This window comes from Amaranthus tricolor, chromosome 3, assembly GCF_026212465.1.
Source record: "Amaranthus tricolor cultivar Red isolate AtriRed21 chromosome 3, ASM2621246v1, whole genome shotgun sequence".
NCBI classification, from domain to species: domain Eukaryota; kingdom Viridiplantae; phylum Streptophyta; class Magnoliopsida; order Caryophyllales; family Amaranthaceae; genus Amaranthus; species Amaranthus tricolor.
In genome coordinates this window covers 28,013,947-28,032,160 of record NC_080049.1, presented here as the reverse complement: position 1 = coordinate 28,032,160, position 18,214 = coordinate 28,013,947, and the positions used below count along the sequence as shown (strand labels likewise).

The following is an 18,214-nucleotide window of genomic DNA, read 5'->3' as shown; positions in this document are numbered from 1 at the left end:
ACAACCAAATCAAATATTAACACATATTTGATTATTTAATTTCATTTTCAATCATTCCATAACGGTCTTTCACTATATTTCATGGTTTTTGTTATAATTTTTTAAAAATTATCGTGAATTATACAACTTTTTACTAATTTCCCTACAATAATACTAAGTTACTAGTTGTTGATTAACCATAAATAATACCAACTTAGGGGGTATTTTCTTAGAATAATACCAACTTTAGTTTATTAACTAATTTACCAATTTTTTTTGTCTTATAATCATCTATAGTTTGATTTTTAACATGTTCGAAATTTTCTAGGAAAACATCCTTTTAAGTTGGTATTATTCATGGTTAATCAATAGTTGGTATTATTGTAGGGAAATTAACAAAATATTGTATTATTCACGGTAATTTTTTATTTTTTTTGATGTGTCGCATGAAGTTATCTACATTTCTACCTTTTGCCATACTCCACGTTTTTTCTTTTATTCTCATCTATATATATTTACTAATCTTTTCATTAAATCTATATAAAATATTATTTTTTTACCGGTAGCATACTAGTTGCAAAAAGCATGGAACAAAGCCACAAAGGGAGTACCAAACACCCTCCAAGAGCAATTGCTTGATTAGAGTGTAATGGTATACCATGTTGCATGTTGTAAATGGTTTGGAGAGTAATCGTTTGACTAAATTCAAATCATATACTCACTTTATCTTTAAGAGATTACAATACTTTTATTTTATAAATTTTTTTTATAATTTTCTTTTATTTCCATTCACATATTCAATTAATTAAGCTTTAATATTATCATATAATTTAAAAAATCGATAATCTTTATATAAATTTCATCGTTTTAATTTATTTTAGATCTGCGGAGGAGATTGGATAACGAAATATTTTTCACCCAAAAGTTTGTAACCCCACTAGAAATGTTCTAATGGTGCTGTTTCGGACTTTGAAAACAATAGATAATATCTCCGATGAACACAATCACACAGATAGTAACTTTCAAGCTGAAATTCTCCAAAAACCTCTATGAAAGTTAACAATGGCGGTGGTAAGATCACTTTGTTAACTCATCGCATTTATTCCTCCATTATTCGTTGACATCGTATCTTTGCAATTTTCTGTATGAAGTACCATATTTTCTCCCCTTGAAATCTGGATTGCCGGCGTAACGCGCCATTAAAGTATGCTTGAATGAGCTGTAAACTTTATCACATTCTTCACCAAACATTGAAAATCGCTGCGTATTGAAAAATAATCATTTTCAGAACATAAAAGGCACTAACATGCAGCATTTGAAAACTCTTAGTATCAGAAACAAATTATTACTTGTAGCTAGCAACTTTATAGGGGATGGGGTGGTAATCCCCCATCGGCCGATCATGATTTCGATTGTTAGACAGTGCAATCATTCATTTAATTTCCCTAATTTTCAAAACCCTAATTTCTGTTCGCTTTCTAGATTACTTCATTATTACCCAGCAATTTTTGGTTCTCACTTAATTTCTTCTCCTTATTTTTCTAAGAGTTGCTTTGAATTTGGTTTTTCATTGAGGTTATTTGCTTCCCTTGGAGTATCCAGTGATTTTCCGGGTGAAGATGAAAGTAAATTAGTATGTAGTGCTGATGAGGTTTATAATATTGTTGTGGAAAATGTGGGTTATGACCAGAATATGGAGAAATCTCTTGAACAAGCTGGGATTACCCTAACAATTGAGTTAGTTATAGAAATTCTTACTAGGTTACGTTTTCAAGAAAAAACAGCATTTAGATTTTTCATGTGGGCTGCTCGCCAGGAACATTATCACCATGAGTACCAGGTTTACAATGAGATGATTGATATATTATCTAGTACAAAGTTTAAGGTTAAACAATTTGGGATTGTTTGTGATATGTTAGATTACATGAAACGGAATGGAAAAAAGACCGTACCCATTGAAGTTCTTTTAACTATTTTGAGAAAATACACAGAAAAGCATCTGACGAAAGTACTGAAATGTTCAAAGAAGAAGAGAAGAAGTAGGGTTATAATGCAGCCAGAGATCAGCGCACTTAATTTGCTGCTTGATGCTCTTTGCAAGTGTTGTTTGGTTGAGGATGCAGAAATCCTGTTTAAGAAGGTACAGAGTAAGGTTTCTCCAGATGCCAATACCTTTACCATATTGTTTTTTGGGTGGTGTAGGGTTAGGAATCCTGTAAGAGGAATGAAGATCCTGGAGGAGATGAGCCACATGGGTTTTGCTCCTGATAGTTTTACCTATAATACTGCAATTGAAACATTTTGTAAAGAAGGAATGATGAGTGAAGCAGTTCGTCTTTTCGAGCTAATGAAAACAAAAGAGTCTACATCGTCAAGTCCTACTACAAAGACGTATGCAATAATGATTTTAGCGCTTGCTAAGAATGACCAAATGGAGGACTGGTCTAGAGTTGTTTGCGAAATGATACAGAGCGGTTGTCTCCCTGATGTTTCCACTTATAAGGAATTGATTGAAGGTATGTGCTTAGCAGGCAAGATGGAGGAAGCATACTGGTTTTTGGAAGAGATGGCAAAGATAGGTTACCCACCCGACATTGTCACATATAACTGTTTCCTCAAGGTTCTTTGTGAGAATAAACAGGCTGATGCTGCAATTCAGCTATACCGAAGGATGATTGATAAGGATTGTTTGCCTAGTGTACACACTTTCAACATGCTTTTTAAGATGTTCTTTGCTATGGACAATTCTGAGGGAGCGCTTGAGATTTGGGATGAAATGGATAGGATAGGTTGTGAGAGAGATATCAATACTTATTGTGTTATGATTGAAGGATTTTTTGGTTGTGACCAGGTTGAGAATGCTTGTTTTCTTTTAAAAGATGTTGTAGATAAGGGAATGAAATTACCGTACCAGAAGTTTGATTCGTTTCTCAAGCATTTGTCATCTATTGGCGATCTTCGTACAATTCATAACCTTTCGGAGCATATGAAAAAGTTTTACAATCCTGCTATGGCAAGACATTTTTCTCTTAGTCAAAAACGGAAGGGCATTAGTTATAGGAACAAGTGAACTTTCTCTCAATTTGGTTGGATGAATGAAGCTGATGTGGAAGTTTGCAATTATCATGTTATGTCACTATTGATTACACTAAATCCAGAGCAAATAGATTGAGTTTATAAGAAGGTGAAGAATTTTCTGTATGCTTTGCAGCATGTTTGCTACATTCCTAGTGGTTGAAAGCCTACAACACTTTCTTAGAGCCAATCAGATTTATTTGTTAACTGTAGTGAGTCTATGGTACTCTAGCTTCTTGGTATGATTTTCTCCTGTCTTGGTAAAAAGTAATCAATCCCTTTGGTCCTTCCTGTTATCCTGTATTATATTTGCGACATAAATGTCTTGTAGAACTCTTACATCCCTAATGGCTTGGCTGTTGGTTTGGAAATACTCCTGAAAAGTACTCTAAATAGTGGATGTTAGAAGAGGCAGAATCCGTTACACGTCTGTAGACACTTTCTGCATGAAAGTGAAGATCCAAACTGTGATGATTCCGTAGTAATCCTAGGAGAGCTATGAACTTGATGGATTACTATGTCACTTTACTCAGCAGCGGCCAGGTAAATATTTACGTCTAGTGCTGTTGTTTGCTCCCCCTTCTTCCTGAATAATGGGACCCAGTCTAGTGGCTTGTCTTATTTTTCACTTATGTTGCCTGCTTAGCCTTAAGCTTTATATATGAAATAATATAATGCATGATAATGCTAACACTGATCAGTGAGTTATTCTGCAAATGTCCAACAGTAAAATTGTGCGACACATGTTCTTCGACGTAAGAGGACAAGGGTTGGTTTTGTTTGTAAAAATATATTCACCTTTAAAATCTCTCACTTTCTCTTTGATTCAATTCTAATGGGACCGAGGAAGTACCTGTAGAGAAAGGATTTTAAAGCTTAGGAACCTCCTTGGTCTTTGGCAGATCAATTTTAATATAAGTTTTGCTTGTAATTGCTTGGCTTCTCCCGTAATCTCTCAATTACATGCTGTAAACTTTCTTGCACGCGTTATAGGGTGGGACTGCTAGACTTGGATTATGAAGAGTGCTGTCCTCGACTACGACAAGATGATCTTAGCCCAACTGAATACTCACCGCACTCACTTACTGCACAATTCTTCTCCTGACTCATGAATGCTCAGCCTACAGAGAATGAAATCAGCATATATATTATGCAGAGCCTACAGAGTGTTATTAAGCAACAATGATTTTTCGCCTCCGCAGCAGCAATGACAACAAGGTAAATGTCTGCAAAGTAGACAGATTTAGGGCCAACAAGCTTTTCATTCCCTCATGAAAAGCATTTTGTAGAGTGCTCATATTCAAATCCTTGTTTATGTAGCCCAAGGCAATCACAAATGAGTACAATGTTAAGAAGTGCATTCGTGTAATAATGCTTTGTAAACTGCGCTGTCCTTGCAGTTTCGTATAATCTTGATGTCAATGGACTCGAATATTGCAGCCCAATTGTCAACGATAGCGTCAAAAATGGGAATATCATATAATGACAGTTTTGGTGATACCTCAAGAGTAAATGCAGACAACTGAGTGATTTTTATACAAAAAATGCCCTAGGGATAGCTGAATTTCCACCCCACTCCAAGCTAAACAAACATAATGTTGCAATTTAGGGTTCATATTTGTGTTTTCATTCTTTGGCCAGTGCCAGGGAACAAACTAGAGGCGGAGTTAGGATAGAGGCATATGGTATCGTGTTATGATGATAACACTTAAATTCTTGAGCTAAATAGGATTGCACGATTCTACTATATTAAGATTCTACCTATGATCCGGATCGGTCGCCTATTTTTAGATAGTAGGATCGTAGAATCTTAGATCAGAATTGAGATTCTAATAACTATGGGCATACCTGAGTTTTTGGATATATTAAGTTTTTTTTAACTTTTCTTTTGGGTGAATAGAAAGTTATAATTGTTTTACCCTTATTCACGTACAACTACTTATTATGCGTATGTCTCATAAGATAGCACATGTTTTTCATAGTTTCTCTCATGTTTGGATGTGAGAAAATTGAGAGAAAGAAGGAAGGATCAGTTTTACTCTTTTCATTGCTTTATGTTCATCGCAAGCTATTTAGTGTTCCTATTATCCTAATCTGGATTTGTCGTACAATATATACAAACTTACTCGGAACTCTTGACATGATGTAGTCGTACATGCCTGATCGAAAGTTCCATCATTATTTGGTTGCTGTACATACCTAATGCCTTAGATTCAAACGCAAGCACCAACACTTTTTGGCCTAGGACCAATCACAAATGGATTGAATTTGGCCTTAGTCAAAACATTAGGTGTGTTTAACCATGGATCAACGTGCCGAGATTATGTTTGAACATTGATGAAATACACCCAATTTACAATTTTCCCTTTAACAAAAATTTTAAATATATATTTCGTACATTCAACGAAATGACTTGGTAAAATAATGGGGACAAGATTGATAAAGGTGCTCACTTTATAAAAAAGATGGTGATGTAGAAGAGCTCATCCTTTAAAGTTGAAAGAATATAACCATACGAGTGAATTCTAGTGTGATTTTTTCAAGACAAATATGTACCTTTTAGATTCAATACATATGCAGAGATTGATATGCAAACAAGTTCTAATCATGACCAACGCATAATCTAATAGGATACTCTTTTTTGTACACCCTGTAAATGTGATAGAAAACCGAAAGGCACCAAAAATAGAAATGCAACTCCCCAATCCCTTCAAAATATAATGTTGCCAACACCGAGTCCTGAAAATGATCGAGAATAATCATCACATTCATAGTATGGTACAAGTCATTTCTAACACTAAATGAAAGAGGACCAGAGGTGTATAAAAATAAATTAATTGAACATAGCCCATAGAGCATGGGAAGTAGAAACTTGATATAAGGCTATCAAGAATCAAAATGTGGTACAAAAGGATCAGTACGTATACCGCAGCTACTCCATAATAAAGGGATTTTCTAGTTATTTTAGATATCTGATTACTCTACAACAATCTCTTCATGAGATGGCCAATTCTCTAAGCCACAATCCTGGCTTGAAGTTCGGCCTATATTCCCCGCTCCTCCCACTATCAACATTTTTATATGGAAATTAGTACAAACACCCATCCATTTCTGGATGTAGAACCACTTCAGCAAGGAGCTAATAGAATGCACTTGTAATCGCTCATGTTTTCACGTAAGTTGAAAAATGAACTTCACTGAGCTCTCATTTGCATTGTGTGGACTGAGTATTAATGTCATCAATGGAGTTTGTTATTGAATCGGAAAACCTTTTTGCTTGAAGGCCAGGTTTCAACGAGTTTATATCACCCAAGTGGGTACAACCATCAGTAAACCAACTATTCTGGCCAGAACACCAAGACCCTGGTGTTACTCTATTATGTCTTCGATGAAGTATTCTCTCATCTATCATTGTCAATACTGGATCATCCTTTTGGAATCTTCTTGCAAAAGCAGCTCCACTTTTAATCATCTGATCAAAATCGGATACATTCAGATAGTGAGGATCCATTTTCGGAGGACTATCCCATATCATATATCTCAAATCAGTGTTGACCGTTGTGTTGCTGAATTCCGGTGCATTGCAAGCTACCGAATGGAAATAGCCTTCTTGAGGCATTATTGCATTGTTAAAATACATTAGGATGGTGCGAGGAAGATTATCCCAACCAAATAGGCAATATTCCAAAAATGAGCGGCTTAAAGTAACCCAGGGAGAACCTATCAAAATGAAAATGAAATGTCATAAAACAAATAGAGCATGTGTGTTTATTCATTCTACAGCATTGACAATGGTTGAAGAGTTGCCTGTAAAAACTTTGAAAGCAGATGGGGTTGGTCTCTTCTGCGTTGCAGTAAACGTCTGACTTCTTCTAGCCAAGTATATAGAAGGGTCCACTATGATTGGTCGGATTCTTTGCTCTCTGCAATGATTCAAATATTTAAAAAGAAACACCCTTGGGTAAGTAAAGCTGCATAGTTGCCACAACGATGGTTTATATTGATGAAATGAAGGGCCTTGCTTACTCTTTCCAACCGAGCTCACTGGTGTGATCAATGAAATTCAAATCCCTTCTAACTGATGAAAATACATGAGCCAAGTCTGATGTAAATAAGTAAAGAGTTTTTTTAGTATCAAACAATTTGATTTTAAGATAACTACATAGAGAGCCAACACAAGCAGATTTACAAAGTACAGCTGCTAGTTCAAAATACTCGTCATTCAAGCATTGCATCAGATGAACAGAAGAAAAAGTGGCTTCCATGTCTACAGAAAACTATTGCACACATTTAGTGAAAGATCAAAAATTTATGACACAACAAATTTGCTTCACTTCAAAATTAAAATGTATAATAATGATGTTACACAACAAGCAGCCTAGGCAGGTCAATGTATTGATAGGTCACTAGGACAAACTGTAACATCAAATTGATCAGAGCACGATTCTCCAACAGAAGCCAAGTGTAAGACATATCAACTTTACATCCTAAACACTGACTCAAGATGATATTGACTATCTTTTGTGCAATGTTACTCACTGCATGCGGTAAATGACTGTTCAAAAGAAAGAGAAAGCAGATCACATACAGATATTTCCCCACCCCAAATCATTTTAGCCAACTGAGTAAGAAAGGAGGATTATGAGGTCAAAGAAAGAAAATCCAGAGTTAGGGGGTTATAGAGAAAACATTGTTACACTTAACCTGCTGCTGGCCGGTAAAAATTAAAAACTAGGCGAGTAACAAAGAAGTTTTAATGCAGTAAAAAGACCACGGCAGAAGCCAAATGTACATCAAATCTGAACCAAACTTACAAGGAAAATCTCAACTAGAGAAGGTTCATTGAAACAAGAACCACAATAATAACGGCTACGCAAGCTTTCAAAGGTGACAAAATAGAACTACAGCAGCAGTTGTATCATATCATTATTTCTAAGGTAAGATAACCAAGATGTTTTAGGGAAAACATTACAGCAATAAAAGTATAAAAACAGCTTTGATCAGGGCATTACAGCAGGCTAAGAGAAATTTCAGTAATTACTCTGTTGTGCGAACAGTGGAAGCATTCACCCCAAAACAATCAAGCAACAATAAAACAATAAACAACAAAAAAACACCAAGAAATAATGTGGTTCACCACCGAGGAAATCAGAAAGAAGATGACAAAGAAGTTTTGCGCTGCTCACCAAAACTCTCAACTTGTGGCTCTCTATAATTAATCCTCTACTCTTTAACCCTAAAGTCCTAAACCTATATTGGAGGTGTTTATGTAGTATACCACCATTACAAAGTATAATTAGGGTTTGGAAAACAAATTAACATAACCATTGAAACCAGCCATAAATTTTCCTGAGACTAACAAGAGTCTCGCTCGAGACTCAACACCCTAAAAGTGACTGCTTCCCACAAACATAAGTTTCGACTGATCTTCATAACAGTCTTACCCGAGACTTCAAGTCACCAAGCCTTCTGTCTCCACAGAATTTGGTTTCAACCGAGATTAATTTCAATCTCGGTCGAGACTTGGCAAAACTTGACAGAAACCCATCTCAACCACTCAACTTGATTCATCCCATGTTTTAGACTTAAACGCGACACATTTCAAGTCACAAACATCAGCATACTCTATCACAGCAACAAATGTGGTGTGGGGGTAATCTATGTGAAAGTTCAATAGGAGACTGAACCTTTCTTTAGGTGGTGGAATTGAGAGTTTGGCAGATTTTTAAGATTCTGTAGACAAAACTTTCAAAGGTTTGAAGACTGTTTCAAAATAGGCAGATTGCTTGTGGAATTACAAAGCTCAAAATAAATATGGAATTGAACATGGACAAAGCACAATTAACGTTAACAAGGTTCAATGACAAATAGCCTAATCTCCGCCTAGGATTTTCGTAGGATTTAAACCACTTTCATTGACTCTCCGGAACATTATAATAGTCCAAGAAGAACTCACTATCTTTTACTCACATATGTTCTTTTCCGAAGAACACAATCTAACAATTTTCTTTTTTTTTTTTTGTTATAAAAGATAACTCAAACTCAAAAGAAAACAAAGAAAAAAACAATTCTAAAAGTGTCAAACAAGAGGCTTTACAAACTCTCGTAAAAATAAGAATGTTAAATATGGAATGTATATGAGAGTACAAGAACTTAAGAATGCTTTACAGATTTTCACATGTGTTGGTAGTGCTCTTTTTTTTGCGGTGAAGTCTTTATATAGATGATAGTTGGTTCCTAATTTGTTGTTAAGGTCTCTACGTTCTTTCCATGCAAAAAATATTTATAACACTTCACTAACTTCCAAATGGCTAGTATTTGCGGCAAGCAAGGGATCGTATCCACTGGGACAATATTTCTTTACACTAGGTCGAGTGGTAAAACGGAAGTTGTATTTCTAGTTGGATGGTTGTTAGCAAGAGTCAAATAACAATTAAATGAATCTAGAGCTTTGGAGCAAATAGTAAATTTATCAGACAATTCATTGGAAAAACATGCAATTGTTCACAACTAGCTTAGTTAAGGTCACCTCCATTTTTTCGATTTCGGTGACTACGATAAGTTATATTGAACTAGAGTCATAAATTTCTCAGCCTCAAGGTCTTTCCATGACTACAAACTCAACATACACACTACTCACAATCAAGCATAAATACGAAGAACATTCAAGAATCTTGACACGATGGCCCTAGACTTATATTCTAGGATTCATCCAAAGGTTCCTATGTAGTTCTCGGGATTTTAGGCTTCCAAACAAGTTTTCAAAGATGGTATCGTCTTATCGAGAAAGGTTAGCCAGGCCTTCTAGAGCTAACCTTTCTCCCTTCATGACCTGAAAACGACCTGAAAACGATGCTATATTAGAAATTAAACAACGTGTTCCAAACTTCAATATCACCAAGACCGAATGTATGAAGTCTTGTGATGAACAAATTATACTTTCAATGAAAACGATGTTTGTAAGGAAAAATAATGCAATAAAAAGACACAAAAGAATTAACGAGGTTCACCCAATTAAGACTACGTCCTCCAGTGTGTAGTATCTCACTTATATTATCACAAAAGAGTTCAAAGAACTTTCAAATGGAGAATTACAATAGAGAAGAGATTAGGCTTGTGTTTAGGCTTAAGGGATTTTTTGTGGATATATTACAATAGCATATGAGATCTCTATTTATACAGGATTATACATTAAAGATAATACATAATTATGACTAAGAGTGGATGGCACATCAAACAGCTCCAAGCAATTGAAACGATCAAAAAAAACAAATTCAAGGAAGATGCTGCCCTAGCTGCTCGTTCGAGCAGTGCCTTCTGCAAGCTTTCGTTTGCTGAATTCAGTAGGACTCGTTCGAGCTTGTTAAGTGCTCGTTCGAGCGTGGCACATCAGGAGCTATTGGAATGATCCAAAACATTTGCTAAATCAAGGCATGGTCATGCTTCTTGTGCCTCGTTCACAGCATCTATTCTTCACCCTTTAATCTTCTCATTAACTATCATTCATCATGCCATAAATCTTATGTTTAAGTCACTCCTTAATTCCTCCATAACTTCATGAATTAATTTAGCACTTAAACACCATCATCAATCACACATTAAGTTACACACTTAACTCACCCATTAATCCACACATGGGATTCCATCTCTATGCTCACATAATGCATAGAATTTATTTGGTACACTCAAGTTACCATTAACACTAACATGACCCAAGTATCTTGGCTCCAAGTCATGAAGTCCTTAACCACCATCAAAGGACCATTAGTTAACAATAAACACACCAACAAGGCCAAATCATCCCTTAATCAAGTTAATGAGTCATCAAGCTTCTAATCCTGAGGCCAACTACTCACTAATCAAGGAACAAAGCAATAAAAAGCATGAATTGAGCATAATAATACTAACCATGATAGACTAAACACTAATTTGTTCCGTGATTAAATGCTCGTTAATCATGTTTACTTTATTAGAAGATGGGTTTGGCGATGTTTAAGAGTTAGTTCTTGTTTTGTTCTCTTGGCATAGAAAAGGAACCGTTTGACAATCTCTTACCTTGATTTGTTTTAGCTGATGTAGCCCAACACATATGTTGAGATCACATATCAATAAAAGAATAGTCATTAAACAAGAATGTATATAGATATACCATGAGCAAAACAACTCCACATTCTTTGACAGACTGGTTTGTTTATTTTATGAAAAAAAGTCTACCTATTCATGTGAAACTGCTTGAAGTTTGCTGCTAAGGCCTATCGGAAACAACTTTTTTTATCTCTAACAATGGTGATGTTGCGTGCATGTGATCCAAAACCACCCAGAAGCCACTTGGTGTATTTGGTGATACTTAGCATGATGTTGTGAGAACCATACACAACCATTGAAGGAAATCAAAAATGGACTAACATAAACAAAAGTCAAATTCTGGCAACATATCTCCCTCATTAAACCCACAATTGAACTGAAATCATGATAACAATAAAAATAACAAGTGGGAAAATTCCCAAAATTAGAAAATTAAGAAAACATACCATCTTGAGTGAGCAAAGGATAATCAGAAGCGCTGAGAGTAATGAACCAATCCCAACCATCATCTAACTTCAATAAAATAGCAGCTGCTCTAAGAGTAGCTGCTATATTGGTAGCACCCATGTCAGTCAACCATATAGGCTTCCCAATTACTTCCACATTCTCAAAAGCTTGAATGGCCGGTACGGACCTCACAGCAGCAACAAGCCATTCTCTCTCATTAGAAGATGCATCCGATGAGAGATGCAATAAGTACCGATTTCGGGGATGATAGACAGCAAGCAAAAGGCGTAAGATGCGCTCCTTATCGCCTTTTCCGCCATTAATGTAGTATGCAAAGGAAGGAGGGGATTGAGAGCCTCGGTTAGCAATTACAGCGGGTTTATAACTGCTAAAAGTGAAAGCATATGAAGCGTTGAGTCCTGAAATTGCAGTAAGAAATAGAAGAAGAGAGACTAATAATGCAGAGAATAGTGCGAATAACCACTTCTTCCTTTCTGTTAATCCCATAACGATGATCTTCTTGTTGTCTTATTTATCATATAGTATATCAGAAAATCGCTGATCAAATTTTGAGTAGATTTGTAATGATTGAGCTTATAATTGGTGAAATAATGGCGGATCTGCTAAGAATGTGGCGTTGAATATTGAGATTCGGATTAATTTTGGAAAAGGAAAATGAAGAATTTGATACTAGTGGAATTGCGCGAACAGTCAAGTAAGCAGATGAAAACGGAGATAATTTAGTTTGATGAAAGATCTGGTGATGTCAATGATGAGGAGGATTTTAGGTTTTGGTTATGGCGATTGTTAGGGTTTGTCGATTTGATTTTGATTTCAAAGTAGTTTAGAAATTCGAATTTTGCACTGGTTTCACGTTTTCAATAGCTGCTTTGCTTGTAATGGAGACTTCTCTTCACGCTCTCCATTTTTTCCTGTTTTTAGTTGTCAAAATTCATTAAACAAATGAAAATCGATTGAATTAATGTTTGAGCCCAATATTTTTGTGAATGAAAAATTATTTAGAATAATTCATATAATAATTTTTTTTATTAATTAATCATGAATAATTTTAATTTTGAGGGATATTTTCCTAGAGTAAATCCGATGACTAGATGACTTGCCATGGTAAGTTTTATTTTTTTTAAAAAAAGATCAATTAAAATAAAATGTCGAAAAAAATGTTAAAAAAAAATTTATGATTTTTTTTATTATTTAGAATTTTAGCACTTTAATGTCATTTTTACCCATCATAACGATATTTTTGTAAATAATGAATGTCGCGATTACCGGTCGAAAATTCAGTAGAAATAAGTACTTAGCCTATTTTCCGGCACGTAGACCGAAAAAGTTATTTAACATCGTTTTTGCCCATTATAACGATATTTTTTTATCAACGTGCCAAAAAATAGGCAAATAAGTACTTCACCGGATTTTCGAAAGAGTTACACCATAAGAACAATCGCAAAGTTCGTTTTTTGAAAAAATATCGTTACGATGGGTAAAACGACGTTGAATATCTTTTTCGGTCTACATGCGGAAAAATAGGCGAATTAGTACTTGTTTTGGCCGGATTTTTCAAAAGAGTTACCCCATAAGGATAATTTGCAACGTCCGTTTTCTGAAAAATATAGTTATAATGGGTACAAACGAGGTTGAATATCTTTCTGTCTATATGCTGAAACAAAGGCGAATAAGTACTTGTTTCGACCGGATTTCGAAAGCGTTATCCCATAAGGCTAATTGTGACGTCTGTTTTTTAAAAAAATATTGTTATGATGGGTAAAAACGACATTGAATATCTTTTTCGTTTTACGTGCCAAAAATAGGCGAATAAATACTTGTTTCGACTGGATTTTCGAAAGAGGTATTCGATAAGAGTAATCGCGACGTTTGTTTTTTGAAATAATATCATTATGATGGGTAAAAACGACGTTAACGTCCTAAAACACAAGGGTACAATTGGTAATTAGGAAAGTCAAAGGTGATTAAGGTTGGTCAACAAAAGTCAAAGGTGATTAGTGATGGTCAACGGTCATTTAGACAGGTCAAAGGTCATTTGGATTGGTCAACGGTCACTTGGCTTGAATGGTGCTTACTTTGATACCTTCGAGGTTGTAATTCGCAAAAAAAAAAAATCAAGGTTATAATTCGCTATAGCTCTAAACTTGAAAGCCGTAATTCACAATTGATTTTAATTTTAATTAATCTTTCCGCTTCTAAAGTTTTTCACACAAAATATATAGATGAATATGAAAATTAATAAAATTTTATTGAATGAAAAATTTAATGAAGGAAAAGTGTAAATATTAAAAAAATATTAAAATAAAGTTAGTGGAAAAAAAATATGAGAACCACAACTATTAGAAAAATGATTAGATAAAATTAGTCCAGAACATGTGGAAACTATAAGTAATATAAAAATGTTAAAATAAAATGAAATTAGATATTACGAAATAGATGTTGTAAGACACTAAGACTCAAAGTAGAAGTTTTAATATGTAAAGGGGGTATTATAACTTAACTTCTAAAATAAGTGTTGTATCACCCAAATTATATGCTATAATTATAAGGGTAAGTGTTTTAAGATTTAAAGTAAGTATTGTTAAACCTAACTTAGACGTTATAGGTCCTAAAAAGTAAATATTCAAAGACAAAAAGTAGGTTTAAAGATTCAAAGTAGGGGTTTTAAGATCCAAAATGTTCTAAGACAAAAAGTTGGTGGAAGTTTTAAGATCGTGTTCTAGTTTTCCAAGTATGTGTTATAACTTTTAAAGTAAGAGCCAAAATAGGTGTTTTGAAATTCAAAGTAGGTGTTATTCTAAAGGTAGTTGTAGGTGTATGTTTTAAGATTCGGAATAGGTGTTTTATGTACTAAGATACTTGTAAGATTCAAAATAGATGCGTTAAGATCAAAAATATGTATTTTTTTATACAAATTAAAGTTAGATATGTGAAGACCTAAACTGGGTGTTTTTAAACTAAAAATAGATATTTTATCTAAGAATTATTCAGTCTTATCTACTTTAATGTTTCAATAATATGGTATTTTTTAGGAAAAAATACCTAGGATAATCTAACTTATTTGTGATTTTCCTATAATAATCCCACCTATTGATTAACCGTGAATAATCTCAACACTGAGGGGTATTTTCCAACAGTAAACCCAATGATCAGATGACTTGTTATAACAAGTTTTATTTTTTTAAAAAAAATATAAATTAAAATAAAATGTCAAAAAAAATGTTCAAAAATTGTTCAAAAAAATTTATAATTTTTTTATCATTTAAAATTTTTTATGTAAATTTTCAAAATTTAAAAAAATTTTAAATTAACTTTTAGTTTTTTTTTTTTTTGAATTACCTACTATAATAGGTCATTGGGTTACCCAGGTTTACTCTAGGCAAATACCTCTTAAAGTAATTAGGATTATTCATGGTTAATCAATAGGTGGGATTATTGTAGCAAAATCATAAAAATGTTTGATTATTCTAGGTAATTTTTCTTATTTTTTAGTATTATGTATTTTCATTTTCTCCCTTTAAGTTAGGGTACGTTTATTGAGAAATTTAATTGAGCGTTAATATTAATGAATTAATAGTATTGATTTTTTTGAAAATTGTATGCTTTATAATTTATTTAAAAATTAGAATTAAGACTCTTATTTTGAGGTTGTGACACCGAGAGGCCGTGTCACCAAAAGACGATTTCTCACATGAATTACCAAAAACAATAATACTATAATTATCTCACACGAAAAAAAAATCTTAATATCATTATTATCGTTATTTTTTCAGTACATGATAGGCCGAAAGAATTTAAGGATTAGTAGAGAAATGTGAAAATCAAACTTAGAATCTTACTTGAAAAGTGAGGTACATCCTCAAACTAACACAAAACTCCATTCTCACATATTATTATTATTATTATTATTATTATTATTATTATTATTATATATTATCATTATTATCTTCTATTTTTATTTGTACTTCTTTTATACCTTTTATTTTGTATTAGTCGTAATGTAACACCCCGTAAATTATCGGGTTTAAAAATAAATAAAATATAATAAAATAAAGTATAACAAAATAAAATAAATAAGTAATATTGAATTATATTATTTTACATGGTTAATTATAAGAAACGAAGTAAGTTTATTTAACGGTAACGCGTTTTATCGCATACGTTGTTATTGCGTAATATTTCTTTTCTGCTTTTAACAAAAAAAAATAGACAATTATATAATTAATTAATTAAAAAAAATAAAAGATTAGGGAAGGGGAAGGGTGACCAGTTGTGTGAAGGAATGGGAGGAGTCTTGTAACTGCACCAAGATTGGGTCTCTCGCCTTCTCAACCTTGCACTGAATCACTCCTTCACACGGAGATAGCCAAATAAATGCAGAAGCACTCACAAACTCCACCAATATACACCCAAGAATACGCTTCTTGATTCTCAGGCCAGCCTCCTGATCCTCCTCTTCGGGCCACACTCACCCTTGGGCTGAATCCACGACCTTCCTCAAGGCTTCACTCACTCTTGTAGAAAAGGTTACGCTCTAGATTACTCCTCAATCTAGCTTCAGAGATTATCCACTCTTTGAATGCGTTGGGACTGATTGAAAACTCTACGCCAATATACTCAAGGAAATGAAGAGAACGTTCTAAGCAATGTAAGGGCTTGCGGCTGTATAAAATGAATGGATACTTTTATTAATCTGATCAATGAATCCATACAACAATCCTAGATGCCTATATATAGCTTCCTATTAGTTACAACGGCTAATTGTACACGTGCCTATCACAAGGCTTATTTTTAAACAGAAATCAACACAAAAAAACGACTAAGTACTGGGCGCATTTACTGATGACTGGGGTACCTTGCACTGATTCCTCCGTCTTCCATGGTGATTGTCAGTAGGGTCCTAGGCCCTTGATGGCTAGGCCCATGTATCCAGATTTCGTATCCACCTTGGTCATCTTCTAGAGATTCGTGGTTAACTCTCAGGCAGTGCAGTAGGGTGGCCTGGTCGTCAGATTTTCGAACAGTGCCTTGTGATTGTTCTGTTCCCTTCTTTGTTTGTTCTGTTCCCTTCTTTGTTTGTTTGGGGTTCTCTGTTTTCCTTGAGGATTGTAATGGCCTTGGCATGTTCGGAGTATACTTGGAATAAGTGGCATTATGAAGATCCGAATGGGGGCTTGAACTACTTGAACCATGATTAGCCTCATCTGCATATGGTTCAACTCCTCCTTCTTGAGGAAGAATTGACCTCAATTCTTGGCTGGGCTGATGTAATTGCAGGTCTCCAATGTTAAAGGTGTTGGATACATTGTATTCAGCTGGTAGTTCCACCTTGTAAGCATTGTCTCCAATTTTTGCAATTATTGGAAATGGTCCTGCTGCTTTAAGCATCAACTTGTTCTTCCTTTGTTGAGGGAACCTTTCTTTTCTTAGATGTATCCAGACTAGATCACCTTCTTTCAGTGGTTCTCTTTGCTTGTGTTTCCCATCTGCTTTTTGTTTGTATCTCTCGTTGGCCTTGCATATGTTTTCCTTGATCGTTTTGTGCATCCTCAGCAACTCCTTAGCTAGGTTAACTGCATCCCTCTGCTTTTTGTCCTGCATATTAATGTGTGTGAGATTGATTGGTAAAAGAGGGTTTTCCCCATAAACACATTGGAAAGGAGTATATTTTGTGGTGTAGCTTGGGCTTCTATTATAAGCAAATTCTGCTTGACTCAGTTTGAGATCCCAGTCCCTGAGGTGCTTACTCACTAGGGTTCTTAAAATTGATCCTAGGGTTTTGTTGGTGACCTCTGTTTGGCCATCTGTCTGTGGGTGATGGCTTGTGCTAAACAAAAGGGTTGTACCTAATAATTTCCACAAGGTTTTCCAAAAATAGCTAAGAAACTTGCCATCCCTATCAGACACAATGGTTTTGGGCACCCCATGTAGTTTCACAACTTCATTAAAGTACAGTTGGGCAATGTGTTTGGCATCATCCACTTTATTGCAAGCAATGAAGTGGGCCATTTTTGAGAATCTATCAACAACCACCATGATAGAGTCCTTTTGCCTTTGGGTTCTAGGTAGTGCCATAACAAAGTCCATGCTCACATGCTCCCAAGGCTTATCAGCTACAGGTAATGGTCTGTATTCACCCTTGTGAAAGGTGATTTTGGCTTTAATGCATGATTCACACCTTAAAATATGTTTGCCTATGGTTCCTAACATTTTAGGCCAGTAGAAATGTTCACTTAGCATATTTAGGGTCTTTTGTATCCCAAAATGTCCACTTAAACTACCCTCATGTATTTCCTTTACTAGCAGCAGCCTTAAGGGAGTTTTGGGTATGCACAGTCTGTTATTTTTAAACAAAAATCCTTGTTGCAGGTGAAAATCACCTTGAGGTTCTGTCAAACAAGCAGCATATACATCACAGAAGTCAGAGTCATTAGCATACAGATCCTTAATCATTTCAAAGCCAAGCACTTTAGCATCAAGAATAGCTAAGAGGTTGTATCTTCTACTTAAGGCATCAGCAATAACATTGGTTTTCCCTGTTTTATACTTTGCAGAAAAGTTGAAAGTCTGAAGGAATTCTATCCACCTAGCATGCCTAGGGTTGAGT

The 18,214-nt window shown here is 34.7% G+C and overlaps 2 protein-coding genes across 2 annotated transcripts; one reads left to right on the top strand and one right to left on the bottom strand.

The window, feature by feature from the left end:
* The first annotated feature begins 872 nt into the window (after window positions 1–872).
* LOC130807674 (pentatricopeptide repeat-containing protein At1g73400, mitochondrial) lies at window positions 873–5,668 on the top strand. The gene is made up of 2 exons (XM_057672976.1): window positions 873–3,597; window positions 4,048–5,668. The coding sequence occupies exon 1, from the start codon at window positions 1,286–1,288 to the stop codon at window positions 3,047–3,049; it is 1,764 nt and encodes a 587-aa protein (XP_057528959.1). The 5' UTR covers window positions 873–1,285; the 3' UTR covers window positions 3,050–3,597; window positions 4,048–5,668.
* Window positions 5,669–5,800: 132 nt separating this feature from the next.
* On the bottom strand, window positions 5,801–12,589 carry LOC130807676 (beta-glucuronosyltransferase GlcAT14A). The gene is made up of 4 exons (XM_057672977.1): window positions 11,586–12,589; window positions 7,081–7,156; window positions 6,862–6,977; window positions 5,801–6,774 (listed from the first exon to the last, which is right to left on the bottom strand). Exons 1-4 carry the CDS (start codon window positions 12,091–12,093, stop codon window positions 6,260–6,262), a joined length of 1,215 nt encoding a protein of 404 aa, XP_057528960.1. The 5' UTR covers window positions 12,094–12,589; the 3' UTR covers window positions 5,801–6,259.
* Between the last annotated feature and the right edge of the window lie 5,625 nt (window positions 12,590–18,214).

Bases quoted from the DNA above. Each gene is read 5' to 3' on its own strand.
- LOC130807676 (XM_057672977.1), bottom strand. From the start codon at position 12,093: ATGGGATTAACAGAAAGGAAGAAGTGGTTATTCGCACTATTCTCTGCA. The intron at 6,978-7,080 runs GTAAGCAAGGCC...GAATCATTGCAG, and splicing joins AGTGAGCTCGGTTGGAAAGA to AGAGCAAAGAATCCGACCAA. The intron at 6,775-6,861 runs GCAACTCTTCAA...TCATTTTGATAG, and splicing joins TGCTTTCAAAGTTTTTACAG to GTTCTCCCTGGGTTACTTTA.
- LOC130807674 (XM_057672976.1), top strand. From the start codon at position 1,286: ATGCAGCATTTGAAAACTCTTAGTATCAGAAACAAATTATTACTTGTA.